At 44.5% G+C, this 19,526-nt stretch overlaps 1 protein-coding gene across 1 annotated transcript in view; it reads left to right on the forward strand.

Annotated features, from left to right (window-relative positions):
• LOC137504243 (protocadherin Fat 4-like) overlaps positions 1-19,526 on the forward strand; it is a 162,106-nt gene that overhangs the window by 26,258 nt on the left and 116,322 nt on the right. The window contains exons 3-8 of the mRNA XM_068232389.1: positions 2,558-2,599; positions 9,361-9,441; positions 10,456-10,533; positions 11,803-11,913; positions 15,241-15,354; positions 17,483-17,573. Coding sequence (XP_068088490.1) covers positions 2,558-2,599; positions 9,361-9,441; positions 10,456-10,533; positions 11,803-11,913; positions 15,241-15,354; positions 17,483-17,573 — 517 coding nt within the window. The remainder of the gene's footprint in view (positions 1-2,557; positions 2,600-9,360; positions 9,442-10,455; positions 10,534-11,802; positions 11,914-15,240; positions 15,355-17,482; positions 17,574-19,526) is intronic.

The raw sequence follows: 19,526 nt of genomic DNA on the forward strand, positions 1-19,526 counted from the left end.
CCCTGTACTGTGGCCTCACCTGTTCTCCGTCCCATGTCCGCAGTGACTAGACAACATGCATCCTGTACTGTGGCCTCACCTGTTCTCCATCCCATGTCCGCAGTGACTAGACAACATGCACCCTGTACTGTGGCCTCACCTGTTCTCCGTCCCATGTCTGCAGTGACTGGCCAACATGCATCCTGTACTGTGGCCCTTACCTGTTCTCCATCCCATGTCTGCAGTGACTAGACAACATGCATCCTGTACTGTGGCCTCACCTGTTATCCATCCCATGTCCGCAGTGACTAGACAACATGCACCCTGTACTGTGGCCTCACCTGTTCTCCATCCCATGTCTGCAGTGACTAGACAACATGCATCCTGTACTGTGGCCTCACCTGTTCTCCGTCCCATGTCCGCAGTGACTAGACAACATGCACCCTGTACTGTGGCCTCACCTGTTCTCCGTCCCATGTCCGCAGTGACTAGACAACATGCATCCTGTACTGTGGCCTCACCTGTTCTCCATCCCATGTCCGCAGTGACTAGACAACATGCACCCTGTACTGTGGCCTCACCTGTTCTCCGTCCCATGTCTGCAGTGACTGGCCAACATGCATCCTGTACTGTGGCCTCACCTGTTCTCCATCCCATGTCTGCAGTGACTAGACAACATGCATCCTGTACTGTGGCCTCACCTGTTATCCATCCCATGTCCGCAGTGACTAGACAACATGCACCCTGTACTGTGGCCTCACCTGTTCTCCATCCCATGTCTGCAGTGACTAGACAACATGCATCCTGTACTGTGGCCTCACCTGTTCACTGTCCCATGTCCACAGTGACTGGCCAACATGCATCCTGTACTGTGGCCTCACCTGTTCTCCATCCCATGTCTGCAGTGACTAGACAACATGCATCCTGTACTGTGGCCTCACCTGGTCTCCATCCCATGTCTGCAGTGACTGGACAATATGCACCCTGTACTGTGGCCTCACCTGGTCTCTCCCATATTTGCAGTGACTGGACAATGTGCACACTGTACTGTGGCCTCACCTGGTCTCTCCCATATTTGCAGTGACTGGACAATGTGCACACTGTACTGTGGCCTCACCTGGTCTCTCCCATATTTGCAGTGACTGGACAATGTGCACACTGTACTGTGGCATTACCTGGTCTCTCCCATATTTGCAGTGACTGGACAATGTGCACACTGTACTGTGGCATTACCTGGTCTCTCCCATATTTGCAGTGACTGGACAATGTGCACACTGTACTGTGGCCTCACCTGGTCTTTCCCATATTTGCAGTGACTGGACAATGTGCACACTGTACTGTGGCATTACCTGGTCTCTCCCATATTTGCAGTGACTGGACAATGTGCACACTGTACTGTGGCATTACCTGGTCTCTCCCATATTTGCAGTGACTGGACAATGTGCACACTGTACTGTGGCATTACCTGGTCTCTCCCATATTTGCAGTGACTGGACAATGTGCACACTGTACTGTGGCCTCACCTGGTCTTTCCCATGTCCACAGTGACTGGACAACATGCAACATGCATTGTACCTAAATGTGACTACACACGATACAATAAAAATCCAATTCCATGGCAATTTGATAAAAATGATTAGTTGTACAGAAAAAATGGAAAGCTTTTTATCTGATCGAACTTCCCATTTTTTTCAATATAAGTCGATTGAGAGTGGTGGATTTTTCTGATCATTTTTTTAATGAAAATTGAATTGTGTATGTTAGAATGTCAATTTCTTGATATATAGACCCAAGTTATTTTCTCAGATTTTCCAAATGTTACAATCAATCAAAAACACTGATTGTAATTCTTCAATTGAAAAGAAATATAAAAAAAATTGTATGGTGTGTGGCCACCTTAAAACTATTATCTACAAATTACAGAAATGGTTGTACTATGAGATATCTAACAAAATGTCGTTTTTAGGAGTAGGAGGATATATACAATTGTTTGTCAGTTCATTTTCAACTCAAGTTCAGTTTAAGTACCTTTTCGCTTGGTCGATGCTGAAAATGTATTAAAGACCAAATTCCAGTAAACTTTAGTTTTGAATAGTGTGAAAAGAGGTTGTAACATTTTGAATGAAGTCTGTGTTCCTGCCTGGGAGACCTTTCCTCACTTCCTCTCCTAACAGGAAGTGTTTAAAAATCTCCAACATGTACCCAGACATGACTATATTAAACATTTATGTGTGGAGGAGCTGATGCCCTATGCAGCTATGCTTTCACTTTTAACTAGGAATGGTCAATGAGATGCAAATCATTTTGAGGTGATGCAGGATTATGCAACTTGAAAATGGACCAATCGCATTTTACTTCAGCAGGATTTAATTGGTTCATGATCCAGCAGCGTAAATTTGCATACAAAATTTGCATCATGCTGAATAAGGTCAAAATTATTTGCATCTCATTGACCATCTCTCTTTTTAACTTTCATTTTAGTTTTTGCTAACATTGATGTCGAGCAGACTGAGATATACTGTACCGATTTTCTGTTTATTTTTTCATTATGCTGCTAAACTTCATTATTTGTCTTTAGGAAGGAGCTCTGCGAGATCTTGTCAGTTGCTTAGGAAAAACTGTAAGTAACCAATTGTCTGGTATATTCTATGGAAAACAAAAGTTTGCTTTCTTAAAACAAAAAGCATTTGTGATAATTCAGGTTGGAGGGAGCTCCGAGATGTCTCCCAGTGCATCACTGCTGAATATATGCAAATCAACCATTGTCATCCTTAGAAGCTAAACACACCTCCAGATCCGCTAGAATGCAATGATGTGTCAGCTGTTAATTGTACAGAGACACAATAATCCAACATACATACAGACTGTTTTAGACTGGTAGGTCCTCATCAGTGCATGGCATGGATTAATGTGGCTCTGTGGAGTAGGACTTGAAACACCCAGAGGTACAGACAAACCAGTAGTTCAACTGGTTAGTCTGTACCTCTGATATATTCTGAAACAGAAAAAGCCACATCTAGCAGTGGCCTAGCAATAGAGGATGCCACTGCACTGGGGGCCCGTGGACCTCCCTCAATCACAATATTAGCTCTTCAATGACGCTATGCTGGCATGGGCGTCCACACATATGGCAAAATCGGGCATCTGCCCGACCCTGGCCGCCCACTGCCCCCCCCCCCCCCCCGGCCGCGTGCCCGTGCGGCCAGCAGCGCAGAGAAGAGGGAGAGCTATGTGCGGATAGCGGGGAAGGGCGGACGTTCTCCCCCCCCCCTTCCCTCACCTTAGGGGGCTCTCCCTCCCTCGCTCTCCCCTCCGGAGTCCGTAACGAAGTGTGCAGTGGCTGGGCAGCGGGCGGAACTTACCTCGTCTCGCTCCTGCGCCGAAAGTTCTGGTGCCGCACTCTGGTCTGGACCAGACCAGAGTAGCGGCTAATCCATCCGGCGCCTGCGACAAGACGAGGTAAGTGCCACCCACTGCCCAGCTGCTGCACACTTCGTTCCAGACTCCGGAAGGGAGAGCGAGGGAGGGAGAGCCCCCTAAGGTGAGGGAAGGGGGGGGGGGGGGAGACGTCCGCCCTTCCCCACTGTCCGCACATAGCTCTCTCTCTCTCTTCTCTGCGCTGCTCCCCTCCTGCTGGGGCACACCTGGCTACTTATTCTGGGGACATATACCCCTCTCCTGCCTACATATACTGGGGACATATACCCCTGGCTATATATACTGGGCACATATACCCCTGGCTATATATACTGGGCACATATACCCCTGGCTATATATAGTGGGCACATATACCCCTGGCTATATATACTGGGCACATATACCGCTGCCTACATATACTGGGCACATATACCCCTGACTACATATACTGGGCACATATACCCCTGACTACATATACTGGGCACATATACCCCTGACTACATATACTGGGCACATATACCCCTGACTACATATACTGGGCACATATACCCCTGACTACATATACTGGGCACACCTGGCTACTTATTCTGGGCACATATACCCCTGCCTACATATACTGGGCACATATACCCCTGGCTATATATACTGGGACATATACCCCTGCCTACATATACTGGGCACATATACCCCTGACTACATATACTGGGCACATATACCCCTGCCTACATATACTGGGGACATATACCTCTGGCTACATATACTGGGCACATATACCCCTGCCTACATATACTGGGCACATATAACCTTGGCTATATATACTGGGCACATATACCCCTGGCTATATATACTGGGCACATATACCCCTGGCTATATATACTGGGCACATATACCCCTGCCTACATATACTGGGACATATACCCGTGCCTACATATACTGGGCACATACACCTGACTACATATACTGGGGACATATACCTCTGGCTACATGTACTGGGGACATATACCCCTGCCTACATATACTGGGCACATATACCCCTGCCTACATATACTGGGCACATATACCTCTGGCTACATATACTGGGCACATATACACTTGATTACATATACTGGGCACATATACCCTTGACTACATATACTGGGCACATATACCCCTGGCTACCTATACTGGGCACATATACCCCTGACTACATATACTGGGGTCATCTATACCCCTGACTACATATACTGGGGTCATCTATTCCTCTGGCTACATATACTGGGCACATATACCCCTGGCTACCTGTTCTGGGGACATCTCTACCCCTGGCTACCAGTTCTGGGGACATCTATACCGCTGGCCACCTATTCTGGGGACACCTATAGACCTGGGGCTACCTATTTTTGGGGAACCACTGCTGTCAGATTGAGTGTATTTTGGGGAACTGCTGCCAGGTGAGAGGTGTCTACCATATTAAGGGGGCATTCTGCCTATTTATGTGAAATGCTGTCTATTTATGTGCCTCATGACTGCTGAATTTGTCTTGTTGGGGGCCTCATGATTGCTGAATTTGTCTTGTTGGGGGCCTCATGATTGCTGAGTTGGTCATGTTGGGGGCCTCATGACTGCTGAATTTGTCTTGTTGGGGGCCTCATGATTGCTGAATTTGTCTTGTTGGGGGCCTCATGATTGCTGAATTTGTCTTGTTGGGGGCCTCATGATTGCTGAGTTGGTCATGTTGGGGGCCTCATGATTGCTGAATTTTTCTTGATGGGGGCCTCATGATTGCTGACTTTGTCTTGTTGGGGGCCTCATGATTGCTGAATTTGTCTTGTTGGGGGCCTCATGATTGCTGAGTTGGTCATGTTGGGGGCCTCATGATTGCTGAATTTGTCTTGATGGGGGCCTCATGATTGCTGACTTTGTCTTGTTGGGGGCCTCATGATTGCTGAATTTGTCTTGTTGGGGGCCTCATGATTGCTGAGTTGGTCATGTTGGGGGCCTCATGATTGCTGAATTTGTCTTGATGGGGGCCTCATGATTGCTGAATTTCTCTTGTTGGGGGTCACATGATTGTTAACTGCGAGACTATGGAAAAAGCTGAATCATCATCATATGAGACAATAGCATTAAACCTACTTTTTCCGCTTTTTAAAACAGAAAATGAAACTGGGAGGTTCTAAAAAAATGAATACATTTTTCAGGAGTAGGATGGATGAAATTGTTTATCTTCACAGTTTATTTTCAACTTGGATTTTCCATAATGTTCATGTATGAGTTAAAACATTTGTATTTAGTTTAAATTGCTGTTGGCACTTTGTGATAGTAAAGTGATTTTGCAGTTTGGACACTCGACCTCCAAAAGGTTCGCCACCACTGTCCTAATCTAATGTCCCACCATTGCTTAGTTTATGTAAACTTGTCTCCACCCACGACCACACCCACATTCTGGTTCATGACCACACCCATTTTTCGCCGCATGACGTAGCTCCATTTTTACACACCACCCCCCCAAATTTTCGCATGCGCCGCCCCTCTTTTTCCTCTCCCCCGAAAAATTTTCTGCGGACGCCCATGTATGCTGGTAGTATTCAATTCTATACGTGCTTTAAAGGGGAACTGAATACTACAAAAAAACTAAGTGTTTCACTTACCTGGGTCTTAGGCCAGCCCCACTGCAGCCTTCCTATCCCGTGCCGGTCTTCCACAAACCTGCATTGTCCCGCCGCTAGCTAGTTTAGTTACCGTCCACTTGTAATTCGACGGCAACTGCCCCTGCGCACCCCGAGCCACACGTATCTTTCTTCGCATTACTGCCCATAATAGCATCCTGCGCTGATAGCGCAGGACGCTATTGTGGGCGGGAATGCAAAGAAAGATACCTATGGCCCAGGGCGCACAGTTGCCGTGTCGACTGTAATGAAACTAGCTGGTGGCAGGGAATGGAGGATGGTGGAGGACCGGTGCGGGACAAGAAGGCTGCAAGGGGCTGGCAGGTAAACCTCTGCTTACACCTTTCATACTGCAGATGTCCTTGGCAGGTCTTGTTGTGCCATATGAATTGTCATGCATGAAATGCTTGGGGGGGTCCAATTTAAGGGCCTATTCCACAGGCGGCTAAATTGCGTGCTCAGTGAGCAGTTACCAAGCAGCAGTGAGTAGTTACCAGGCAGCGCAAACCTGATCCTGGGAGCACCCACTTATGGGCTCAAGTTTTCAAGTGTGTGCCTTGATCCTCACCCCTGTACCATGGGGTCTCTATCCAAGTATTCAACGAAGGATCGGCACCACACCCAGTATTAATAGCTCAAATACTTTATTTAATCATTAAAAAGACCAGCAACGACAGTCCGCTGTTTCGGCATAAGCTGCCTTTCTCAAGTTGCCATAATGTCAAATGACATTATGGCAACTTGAGAAAAGCAGCTTATGCCGAAACAGCGGACTGTCGTTGCTGGTCTTTTTAATGATTAAATAAAGTATTTGAGCTATTAATACTGGGTGTGGTGCCGTTCCTTCGTTGAATACTTAGTTACCAGGCAGCAGCAAGCAGTTGTGAGAGTTAGAGCGGCCATAAATCGCAAAAATGGTACCATTTTGCATGGGTGACTTTATCGTAATTAGCGTGGTAAAATCACTGCTCACACTTTTGTGATTCAGAGCCATTGCGACCAGTGCTTTATAAAGCACTGTACCACGGTCGCTCCAGAATCACTGCAAAATGCTGCATGTCACCCGTTTTGCGATTGGCGCTAAGATATGGCATGAGTTCATTGCCATATACTCTGTAATGCATTAGTGCTTTAAAAAGCGCTAGTGCTTCGGCGATTAGTGGGAATCACCCGCTAATCGCTCAAGTGCGAACGGGCCCTGTCTTTTCACTGCATATCAACTGCCCATGGAAAAGGGACTTAAAACTTGCATTAGGGTGCAAAGCTCTTGAGCAACGCCACTGCCCTCTAGAAACAATGGGACTAATCTATGGCAATTCATTACGCCTATCAAAAGTAGTCGTAATCTGCTAAATGGTTTGCGGACGTATCCCCCCCCCCCCCACTCCCTCACCTTAAGGGGTATCTCCCTCCCTCGCTCTCCCCTCCGGAGTCCGGAACGAAGTGTACAGGAAGTTATGGGACCCTGTACCGGAGCTGCAGGCAGCGGAGGCTGGCGCTGTGGGAGCGATCCGTGCGGATGGGGCTGGAGGAAGCCCCAGGTATGTATAAAACGGTAAGTATGCATCATCTATGGTCTCCTTTAATGACACCCCAGTGACTGGATGCCCTGCAAACAGCCTGTTGCAAATAGTCTGCACAGGTTCAACCGTTGATGGTGTCAGGCTTTTTTGAATATCTCTTGCTGTTGCAAAGGGGTCTTGACGAACCGTTGGGTAAATCCGCCTGTCTGTGCACTCTGTGGTGTGCCTGTTTGATCAACTCCCCTTCTCGGCATGTTTCCAATTTTCCTGCATGTGTCATGTCACACATCGCTGGATAGTACTCACGTCATGCTCTACACATGTGGCAATTGCACACATCCACAAATTTGACTCACATGGCTCTAGGACACGGTCTCATCCGATACAGGGTGTCATGTGATCCAATATGTACACAAACGTAATCATTTACATAAGACTCTCTCTACCAGTGATGGGATTTGCATATGGCTACATGCATTTATTTATGGACCCAAACCAAACATTTTTTTAATACAAAATATTTAGTTGCACCACATACAAAGATAAATAAACACTCCTTCAAGCCTGTGAGCATTTCAGTGACTGCCTTTCACCCTTCTCTTTTCATAACTAGGATTATACAGGCAGCCATTAGCAATTCCTCCTTTGCTGGACACCTTCTACTCCACCAGTTTGCCGGATCCTGTCCCGGCAATTTGAAAGGAAGGGAGGGGTTTCTCCAATAAACGTCAAATATTTTATATTTGTCATCATGCAGCTGAAAAAAGCCTGCTATTTATTATTATAATTTAGAAAATAGATTTTATTTCTGAAATCTTGTATTTTTAATTTGGGTCCACTTTAAGATAAACATATGAGAAGTGTAGTTGCCCATTTCTTTTTCACTGCGTGAATAAAACCAACACTGTGATGTCTGTATAGAAAAAGAAAGCCTCTTGTGGTTGCACATTTAACGAGAGTGGTGGTGCATATACAGATGTAAAGCCTGATCAACGAGCAACCTGAAAAAAAAAACCACAGAGACAACGGGAGCCCCGATGGTGCAGTATGTCACAAAGTGAACGATAGGTAAAAGTAGAAGAATTCGGTACTCACAAAGGCTGCAAACGGGCAGCCAACCACTGCAGGCAGGTGGTGATGATTAGACCCGGCTTCACTTAGGTGTCCAGACAGGCTTGGTGTGGTTCTGCTTTTGCTACAAAATAATCAAATGGTCCTGGGCGTGGTCAAGCCACAAGGGCCAAAGGTGGGTGAGAAGCACAAAGGGGGCAGCACCTAAGGTATGATAAAACTTTGAGGTGGCTTACTTCAATGAAGACAAATTCATGTGATTAATGAATTTTAATATGCACTGGAAATGCATGTCGTGGGTCTGTGCCCACTTCCTCAGGCATTTTAATCAGCCTGAGGAAGTGGGCACAGACCCACAAAATGCGTCGCCAGCACATATTGAAATGCATTTATGGCATGAATTTGTCTTCATTGAAGTAAGACACCTTATTTTTCTTATTTTGCCTGTTTTTAACAAAGTGTTATCATATCTTGGGTGCCTCTTCTCTGTCCCCCCCTCCCCCCCCCTTGGTGATGCATATATTCATGGGACATTGCTAATAGTGTGCAACTGTCAAAGGGGATCCTCACATATTTTGTATATACATGAAAACCAGATTAGCAGCGCCCATTTCATGATTTCCCTGGAATATATTGATTTACATTAGCACATGATGAACATTATTTGCTTTGTTTTTTCATTGTTTGCATCTGTTTTATTTTCTGACATGAAAATACCGAAGAACAAGAACACAGAGTACAAGAAAAAAAGTGGTGATGGACCCGTGTTTCTTCAAGATATTTACAGCGTGTCTTTGCTAGAGGTAATTTATGCTTACGTACAGCAACACCTTGTGGTAAAATAGCTGCAGCAGTGAGTGCCTTGTACAGTGGTGAAAGCTTTATTAGCACCATGGTGAAAGCTCACAGGAAGAGCTAAGTCAGCTGTGGTCAGTCCATTGTGACTGCTCAAGTAAATGGCACCACACAGCGAGTAGGACATGGAAGTGTGATGTGAGCCATTTGTCTCAGCTCATTCCTCCATACTTGTTGTTCAGTCGTTGTTCCCTGGCATACATTCGTTCTTGATGCTCCTCCTTTTTGCCACATGATACTGCCAAGCATAATTTATTGCAAATATTGCAAATATCTTCATCATATCTTCCCACTAACCTCCCCCTCTCCTAACACTAACTAACCTTCCTCCTTTCCACTCCTAACACAAACCTCCCCTCTCCACTCCTAACACTAACCTCCCCTCTCCACTCCTAACACTAACCTCCCTTCTCCACTCCTAACACTAAACTTCCCACTCTTCACTCCTAACACTAACCTCCCATCTCCTAATACTAACCTTCCCCCTCTCCACTCCTAACACTAACCTTCCCACTCTTCACTCCTAACACTAACCTCCCATCTCCTAATACTAACCTTCCCCCTCTCCACTACTAACACTAACCTTCCCCTCCCCTCTCCAAAACTAACCTTTCCCCTCTCCACTCCTAATACTAACCTTCCCCCTCTCCACTCCTAACACTAACCTTCCCCCTCTCCACTCCTAACACTAACCTGCCCTCTCTCCTCCTAACCACCCCTCTCCTGTACCCAGCACTAAGCTTCCCTACTCTCCACTCCTAATACTTTCCTTCCCCTCTCCACTCCTAACACTAACCTCGCCAATTTCCGCTCCTATGTTGGAATTCAGCTGCTAATCTCAGCACTACAAATGCATGCAGTTATAATATAGCACATGCAGTGCATTTGGTTGTTGCCCACAAACATCCTCTTCATATATCAATATTAACTTGTGCTGTTTTTTTTGTTGTTTTGTTTTTTAGACAAGTGATATAAATAGCATGATTCTACAAGTTGAAGCTACAGACCCGTCTACATCCCTCATAAAATACAGCCTCTGGGTGAGCATTGGTAATGCTATAGTTCTGTCCCATCTATCTACCGGTCTGTCTTTCCAGGAACATGTTAATACATGAACAGTGCAATCATATGCCATTTATTTCAAAACCATGGACATTATTATGGCTGTAACATACTAGGAAGATGTTGCATTAGTGTTTGGAATACGCCTGTTCTAATTCAAACTCGATCGAATGCATCAGTCACTGACACTGAGCAGTTGGTCCGGCCTCAAAGTCAGTACTTTGAAACGTACCATTTGTTGAATGAGGCTGTGTGCAGGCAAAGTGCTGTATTTACCAACAGAGGATAAGACCTGTTTTTACGCACAGAGATGGCTTTACAGGGTGTTTGGTTGAAGTGGACCTGAAGCAGAGCTATTTGGTATATTTGAATGCATCGGACAATTGAAGCCTTTAGTAGCCAATTTATTTAGAGGCTTGCAAGTGCTACTGACCATTTTATTATAGCACATTTTATTATTTCTGTTATATTTTCTTGCTTCTAATTAGTACGGCTGTAATGTGTATTTATGGCCACTTGTCACTAGGGGGCAGTGTCAGATAATAACAGAGGACTTTCTGTTTTTATATTTTCGGCTAGAGAGAGAGATCAAAGCATTCCAAGAATTTACAGCACAATGAATTTTGCTGACTGAGTTCAAAAGCAGTGCACTTATCTCAAAGGAGATAACTCTATTGAAGCTGCTAATGGGTTAATCGCATTTCTAACACAATGTAAAAATATTGTAATGATCCATTCACATTGGCGCTTTAGCAGAGCAGTAGAATTTGTCGGCATAACACGATGCATGCAGTGCAGTACCGCATAACGTGCACGTTAACAGTTGCAGTGAAGCATCGCACACATTCCTTCCAATGCAAAGCCCCAATGTGAACGTGGTCTTTAAAATTTTAGTATTTTTTTTCTTTGTGATAGTGGTCCTTTAAAATCACTTCAAGTATGACTTGGTAGTCAGGGTCACTCAATAGCCATCCTGATGCTTATCTGTCAATGTGTACAGGAACCCTGCTATTCCTGATCCTGCTGGAAGCACCCTAGGCATGGCTTCATTGGCTTGTGCTCTGATCGGGGCTGTTCTCTGCCTGTGATGGCTCCACCAGCCTAGCCAGCTGTCACCAGCAGGCACGCTCCTGTCATTGACAAAGAGCTGCCACTTGCTGTAGATGGAAATCAAAGCAGTATATGTAAACAGCATTGTGCAATAACAATGATAAAATCCACTGAAATTGTTTTCTTACATTCCACAGGGAAAGAACAATGACTATTTCCATATCGACTCACTAAATGGAGGGATAACCCTGGTCAAGCCACTGGAATACAATAAAATAAACAAATATGACTTAACTGCAAAGGCTTCGGTAAGGTAGCAGAAATACTGTAATACTGCTATGTGGGAGTTTTATTCTATGGCCTCAATTCACTAAGCTTTATCAAACACTTTATCAAACGTTTTATAATTTACCTCATGGGTAAAATCTCATTTTGAATTCACTAAGGTGATAATTATTTATCAAATGTTTTATTGATAAACTTTCAATAAATCTATAACATTAGTGTTTCTCACACTAACCCTGTACTTGCCAAACCCAATTCCGGGCACGGCCCAGTCGTGCTTGGCGAAATAAAAAGATTCTGATTCTGATTCTGAACATCTTAGTGAATTCAAAATTAGATTTTACCAATGAGGTAAATTATCAAACGTTTGATAAAGTGTTTGATTAAGCTTAGTGAATTGAGGCCTATATCTTTTTTCCACCTTCTGCTTTGAATCCCCTCTCTAGTCTCCACCCTCTCTAGGGATGGCCAATCGAAAATGGGCTTACCTCAGCTGTAATTGGAAACCTGTACTCTTCTGAAATACCACATTACCACAACTTGGAAATTTTAGCTCAATCACAGAGCTCGAAAGCATTTGACCAGTCGCAGGCTGAAGAATTTTTCCAGGGAAATCGGAATACCGTGCCAATTTTAGACCAATCACAAAACTCGGTAAAACTCAGTAGTTTCTGAGTCCTTTGATTGGTGTAAAATTTCTGTGATAATCAGATTTCTGTGGTAAACTACCGAATTCTCTGATTGGTCCAATACTAACGAGTCATACATTTTAGTCCAATCAAAGGACTCGGAAATACTCGGTAGTATTGGACCAATCAAAGAATATGGAGGGTTACCTCGGAAATTAGAATACCACAGAAATTTTAGACCAATCATAAGACTCGGATACTACCGAGTATTTCTGAGTCTTGTGAGTGACTTAAAATGTCAGTGTGAGCAGGTGTGTAGTCCAGAGGAGTCCCAAGACTTCCTACAGATACAGGAAAAACACAGAGAGAAACCAGGAGCCCCTTATGGTGTAGTATATTAATGTCAAATTCTGAATAAATGCAACGTGATGAGGTACTCACAAAGGTGGGTTGCAAGACCAGCAACCACAGTATAAAAACAAGTGAGGAAATCCCGTCCCCACTCGGGCTCTTTGTCTTCAAATGTATGGGTCGCACTCCAGAAAAAAACAATTGTTTGGGTACACATAAGAAACAATTGACAGCAACCTCTAATAGCTAGGGGGCTGTAAACCATATCACTAGGAGGGAGAAGGCGCTCCCAAAAGTAACCATGGATGTAATAAATATAAAATGGCTTACCTCTAAGAAGAAGAAATAACATTAATATAGGAAAGAAATGGTAATAATCAGACATAAAAGTGACGTGTCCGCTTCCTCAGATCAAATAAAGCAGCTATTTTAGGTGCTCCAAGCTCTGCACCTTGGCTACCCAGACACTACTTTATGGTTTCACTGTTGGTTTCCCCATGTGCAGCATCCATCTTTCTACCTGTAGACTCCCCCCTTGTGAAGCCTTTTTTCATATAAAACCCTTCTTTAATGTGCAACACCCCCCCCCCCCCCCCGCCCCCCCCCCCCCGGCATAAAAACTGTCCCCATTCCATGTGCAGGAGCCACCCTTGTGCTTTCTATGTCAATCTTTGCTCAGGTAGATGAAGACGAAACTGACACGTCAAGAATTCTAAGTATCTCGGATGTAAACATACGCATACACTTTGGGTTAGACGTTAAAACTATGAATCTAACAAAAAGCTTCATACTACGAAGGCCTTCTTAAACGATAATTTTAGCACAATGGGCCAGATTTATCAAGAGTGTCTGAGACAAAATATTGATAGGTTTTTAGAACTGCAGAACTGTCTCAGGCATCTTAAGAAATCATTACATAGTGCAGATTCCTTCTAAAACTGTTGTAAAATAGGAGGAGCTAGGAGGAGTCTCTCAGACAGTGCAGTGTGTGAGGGGAATTGCTGTTGCTGAGGTAACCAACATACCTGCTGTACTGATAGCAGCAGGCTCTGAGGAGGAATTCAGCAGGTGGGAGGAGCACATCACAAATCATGTCTAGCCTGCAGTTCTACACCTGTAGAACTGCTAATAAGCACTTCTTAATCTGCACCACTTTAGGGATAGATTTGCACTTTTCTTAACTGTAGTGTAGCTCTAGAAATTCATGCTAAACTGCCACTATTACCTAGGATTTAAGAAGGTTCTAATTATCATGCAGAACTGTTCTCCCTGCTGGTTAGAACAGATTAAGAAGAAAAAACTGTCAGTAATGCGTTGATAAATCTTCCCCAATGTTCTTTACAGTGACCATTGATCATAATGAACTGCTCTTTACGCTTGATTTAGCTGGCAGCAGCAGAGACTGACGTATGATCGAAGGGTAGGGGGAAAGGGAGGGCGGGAGATGCACTACATGATTGAAAACATTATAGCTGGGAATTACTGAGGTGCAAATCTAGCAGTGGTGTGCCCTTTTCCTTTTTGTTTTAGATGGGCATCTCCACTGTTAGGAAGCCTGCAAAACAGAAGTTTGCCTTCTTAAAACAGAAGGTATTTGCGATTGCATTTCAGTGGTTCTGGAGGTGTGTTTAGCTTATTCAGCAGTCATGCATTGTGGGAGACATCATATGCTCACTCCAACCAGAATAATAGCAAATACCTTCTGTTTTAAAGTGGACCGAAATTTAGAACTTCCTCTTTGCTCTAAAAGATGAGCAATAGCATAATACTATTGTTTAGAGAAAAACATTTCATTGCTACAGCTTATAGAAAGCCTACTGAGATTCTGCAGAGTGGTTACTTCCTGGTATCCTGGGAGCACAGAAAGGGTTAACTTCCTGTGTTTACATATTAGCTCAGAATTTGGCAGAATTCGGCAGACAACTGACAGCTCAAATTACACTAACTTATTACTTGCTGACAAGGGAGCATTAGAGAGGCTGTTCTCTGTAAACACACACGGTGGATTTCTCTGTGTTTTCCTTGACTCCTGTGCAAGAGTTCAGGTCCGTTTTATGAAGGCAAACTTCTGTTTTCCATAGCATTTTAGTAATAGGGCATTTTAGTCCTTTTCAGCCCCTTACACACTCCTAGGAGTTCTGGTTCACCATGAGCTTGCTGTAATTTTAGAACCCTGTGTACCTGACTTGGCCAAAATGAATAGGTGGTACTTTCAATAACTAGCTTTAGTTTCTGAAAATGTATTGTGGTCAGCTGATGGAGCTTTTGGTTTGTACAGCAACCCACAGAAATATGGTATTTTGCATCATCACATGCAGTAGATGTCCTCATGGAAATGTATCATCTTGTAATTGTTTTCACATTAAACAGGACATAAAAGGTCATTCCAGCTCAGTTCCAGTGCTTATAGAAATACAAGACATGGACACTATGAATCCTCATTTTATTTATCCTCTATATGAAGCCTCCATTTCAGAAAACCAAGTAAGTGAAACATTCGGTATTATGGTGTGGTATATACTGTATGAGCTGGTGAGTGATGATCTTTATATAAATACAGAGCCACCAGTATCTTGCATGTGGGGAGCACACACAGTTCCACATGAGGGGGATGCAGTGTAATGCGCGTTCCACATGAGGGGGATGCAAGGTAATATGCACTGTAGTGTCTGTTCCACATGAGGGGGTGTGCAACGTAATGTGTTCCACATGAGGGGGATGCAGTGTAATGCGCGTTCCACATGAGGGGGATGCAAGGTAATATGCAGTGTAGTGTCTGTTCCACATGAGGGGACGTGCAACGTAATGTGTTCCACATGAGGGGGATGCAGTGTAATGTGTGTTCCACATGGAGAGGGATGCAAGGTAATATGCACTGTAGTGTCTGTTCCACATGAGGGGGGTGCAACGTAATGTGTTCCACGTGAGGGGGATGCAGTGTAATGCATGTTCCACATGAGGGGGATGCAAGGTAATATGCAGTGTAGTGTCTGTTCCACATGAGCGGGGTGCAACGTAATGTGTTCCACATGAGGGGGATGCAAGGTAATATGCAGTGTAGTCAGTGGCGTAGCAATAGGGGGTGCAGAGGTAGGGATAGCATCGGGGCCCTTGGGCCAGAGGAGCCCACTAGGGGCTCTCCTTCAACCATCTTATTAGCTTTTTATTGGTGCTATGCTAATTATGAACTTCTCAATATGTGCATTAAATAATGGTAATCCTTAACAAACTGTATCGTTACATTGATTACACTTCTCTGACACTACAGCTATCCTTGGTAGGTTTTGGGGCTCCATATTAATAGAGTGCTTGGGGCCACTGAGTGTAGTGTGTGTTCCACATGAGGGGGGTGCAACGTAAAGTGTTCCACATGAGGGGGGTGCAACATAATGTGTTCCACATGGAGGGGGGGGCAGTGTAATGTGTTCCACATGGAGGGGGTGCAACGTAACGCGTTCCACATGCAGGGGGTGCAGTGTAATGTGTGTTCCACATGAGCGGAGATCTAAGTAATGTGCTCCACATGGAGGCGGATGTAATGAAATGCATGTTCCACATGAGGGGGGTGCAAAGTAATGTGTTCCACATGGAGGGGGTGCAGTGTAATGTGTTCCAAAAGGAGGTGGGAGGTTGCAGTGTGGTGTGTAGTGTGGGGACACTCAGTGTAGTCAAAGCAGGTAATGTGGGCGCATGAGGTGCTTGGAGACTTGGGCTCCGCTGTAGCCCCCAATGTAATTAGCAGCTAAGGTGCCACTTACAGGGTAATTTTTTGTGCAAGGCCAAACTCCAGCTAGGGGCAGGGAATATGATGGTGAACTCTGGCTACAGATAGTGGTAGGGCTGCAGCAATGGGCGCTTCACTGTAGTATAGCCCAGCACCTTTTGTCTCCAGTGGGGCAGACGACAGTCATTTGGCTACAGCAGCTGGGCTGTGTTAAGAGAGTAGGTAGAGGAGAAGTTAGTGTAAGAGAGAGGTTAGGGAAGGTGATTGTAGAATATCTGTAATATTACCAATATTTTACTGTTGGAATTGCCCAGCACCCACATTTACAGATGTCTTTTTTCCATGTTCCTTGTGCTGTGTCCTTCAGATGTGCTGTATAGGGGTACAGGGCCATATTTAGCTTTTACTGTTTTACTAATATGGGAAGGTTGGAGACACATGTCTAGGAGCGTTGTGTGGAAGGATCTGTCTTCCTTTCTACATAGCATCTCTGTCTTTCTCTCTCCCTCACCTCTCTCTCCTACCCCAATCTTTCTCTCTATTCCATCTCTTTGCTTCCTGTTGCCTGCTGCCTCTCTGTCTCTCTCTACACTACTCTACTTTTTAACCTTTTTTTGCCCTAATCTCTCTCTCTCTTTCTTCGCTCATGGTGTGTCTTACTCTTTCTGCTCCTTTACTTGGTAATCATCGAAGACTTACAGGTGATTCTTTTCGCACACTGCCAGTGTCCAAACAAGCGCTCTTTGTGGAATAAAGGCAACTATCAGATTACCAGTTTCATTTCACAGTGTAGTCATAAAAATTCAGTTGGATGGGTAATTTTAAATTAAAACTTTGATCACTGTTTATTGCATAACACTGACATTACCATATCATGTAATATTACAGAAGGGTGTCTTATCAACCAAACCAGAGGAAATAGAAGCTGTTGATGGTGATAATGGCATCAATGAACCAGTTACCTACTCTATCAGTGATGGTGAGTTTCCCCAGTAACAGAATCATCTGTGGTAGTTTCTTAAAGCAGTATTCCCCAAACCCAGTCTTCAAGGCCCACCAACAGTGCATGTTTTGTGGAACTCCATAGAGGGAGTTAATCAGCTCTGCTGAGATACTAATTACCTGACCTGTGAATGTTTGTGGTTTCCTGAAAAAAATGCACTGTTGATGGGCCTTGAGGACAGGGTTGGGGAGCTCTGTCTTAAAGGGTAAGCAGTAGAGTGTTGTACCATGTTAGCCATCAGTAAAAGCAAGAAGTGTTGAATCAGGATGATACCATTTATTTGCTAACTTAGAGATGAATAAACAATAAGCATTTCGGCTTGGTCTCATGAAACACCACAGGTTTACTATTAACAGCAGAAGAAAGGATATTACAAAATGTACTGATCTCCCAGTACCCATGCACTTTTGTTTACCTGGACACAGTTTAAACAATTTTCTCTTCACTGTATTAAAGAGACACTGAAACGAGAATAATTCTCGCTTCAGAGCTCATAGTTATCAGGGGCACTTGTGCCCCTGCTAAAACGCCGCTATCCCGCGGCTAAACGGGGGTCCCTTCACCCCCAACCCGCCCCCCCCCCCCGCAAAATCAACGACCAAATTGGTTGTATATTTTGCTGCTGCTGGAGGCAGGGCTAACTGCTGCAGCCCTGCCTCACAGGGCGTCTATCAGCGGCGCATCGCCGCCTCTCCCCCGCCCCTCTCAGTGAAGGAAGACTGAGAGGGGCGGGGGAGAGGCGTAGATACGCGCTGACAGACGCGCGTGGGGCAGGGCTGCAGCGGTTAGCCCTGCCCCAATGCGGAAGCGCTCCCCCGCTGCACGGAGGGGGATTTGGGGGTGAAGGGACCCCAGTTAAGCCGCGGGATAGCAGCGTTTTAGCAGGGGCATACTATGAGGTCTGAAGCGAGATTTATTCTCGCTTCAGACTCTCTTTAAGGGGTGGCTTCAAATCGGAAAAAGTGAGACTAACACAAGAAACAAAATTTATATATTGGTTCAAAACTTTAGAAGAAGGTTTAAACAAGGACTCTTATGTCTAGTGCTGGTACAAGGGGTTTTAAATGCCACAATTCTTTTTATTTTTTTCTATCTTTTCATCTTTTGTTTCGTACGCTGGTTAGATGGTGTTTACTGTCACTATTCATTTTATTTAATGTGCTGGGAGGATGGTTTTAAATGTCACAGTTCTCTGTATCTTAGAAGTAATGGTGCATGTAGTCAGCCCAGTCACTTTGAACTCGGAATTTACAATGTCTCTCTATCACCAGAGTCTACTTTGTTATGTTTTGAGTTACTGTTGATCTAGTCTATTTAGCCAGGGTGCCTGTGAAAGTCTCCCGAAGTGACAATTAAGGCATCTTATTACATTTATTTATGTCAGCTAAAGAATTTTTCTTCTCTGTATATTAAAGGGTAAGTAAACTTATACCATATAGACAAGTCAAATAGTTCCCTGATCTATAACACTGCTATAATCCATAACTTTGCTTTAATGAAAAGATCTGATTCTTCTCGGCTGTTTTTGGCCTGGGTGACCTCAGTTCCTTCCCTCACCATGTAAAACCATGCTCCAGCTAGCTCCGCTCAATGCATTTTGTCATAAATGAGTCAGACTCATCAGGGCCTTTAATTATTCTCACTAATCAATGAAAAAAATGCCTTGGGGATGATAACCTGGGTGTGGTTTTACATGGTGACGGAAGGAGCTGAGGCCACCCAGGCCAAAAAGAGCTAAGAAGGAGGCAGATAGATACGGGACGCTACAGGAACACACATATTCTACGGACGCTTGTGAGTGTATCTCTGTTTTTAAAATGTTATTAAAACTTTTGGTATGCTATGAGCGGATGCTCTCTATCTTTGAGGTGAGATTTATCAGCCTGCAAGGCAAGCATGGATACGAAATAGATGTGTATCGCCTGAATT

Source organism: Hyperolius riggenbachi, chromosome 4 (assembly GCF_040937935.1).
Source record: "Hyperolius riggenbachi isolate aHypRig1 chromosome 4, aHypRig1.pri, whole genome shotgun sequence".
In the NCBI taxonomy this organism is placed as follows: Eukaryota; Metazoa; Chordata; class Amphibia; order Anura; family Hyperoliidae; genus Hyperolius; species Hyperolius riggenbachi.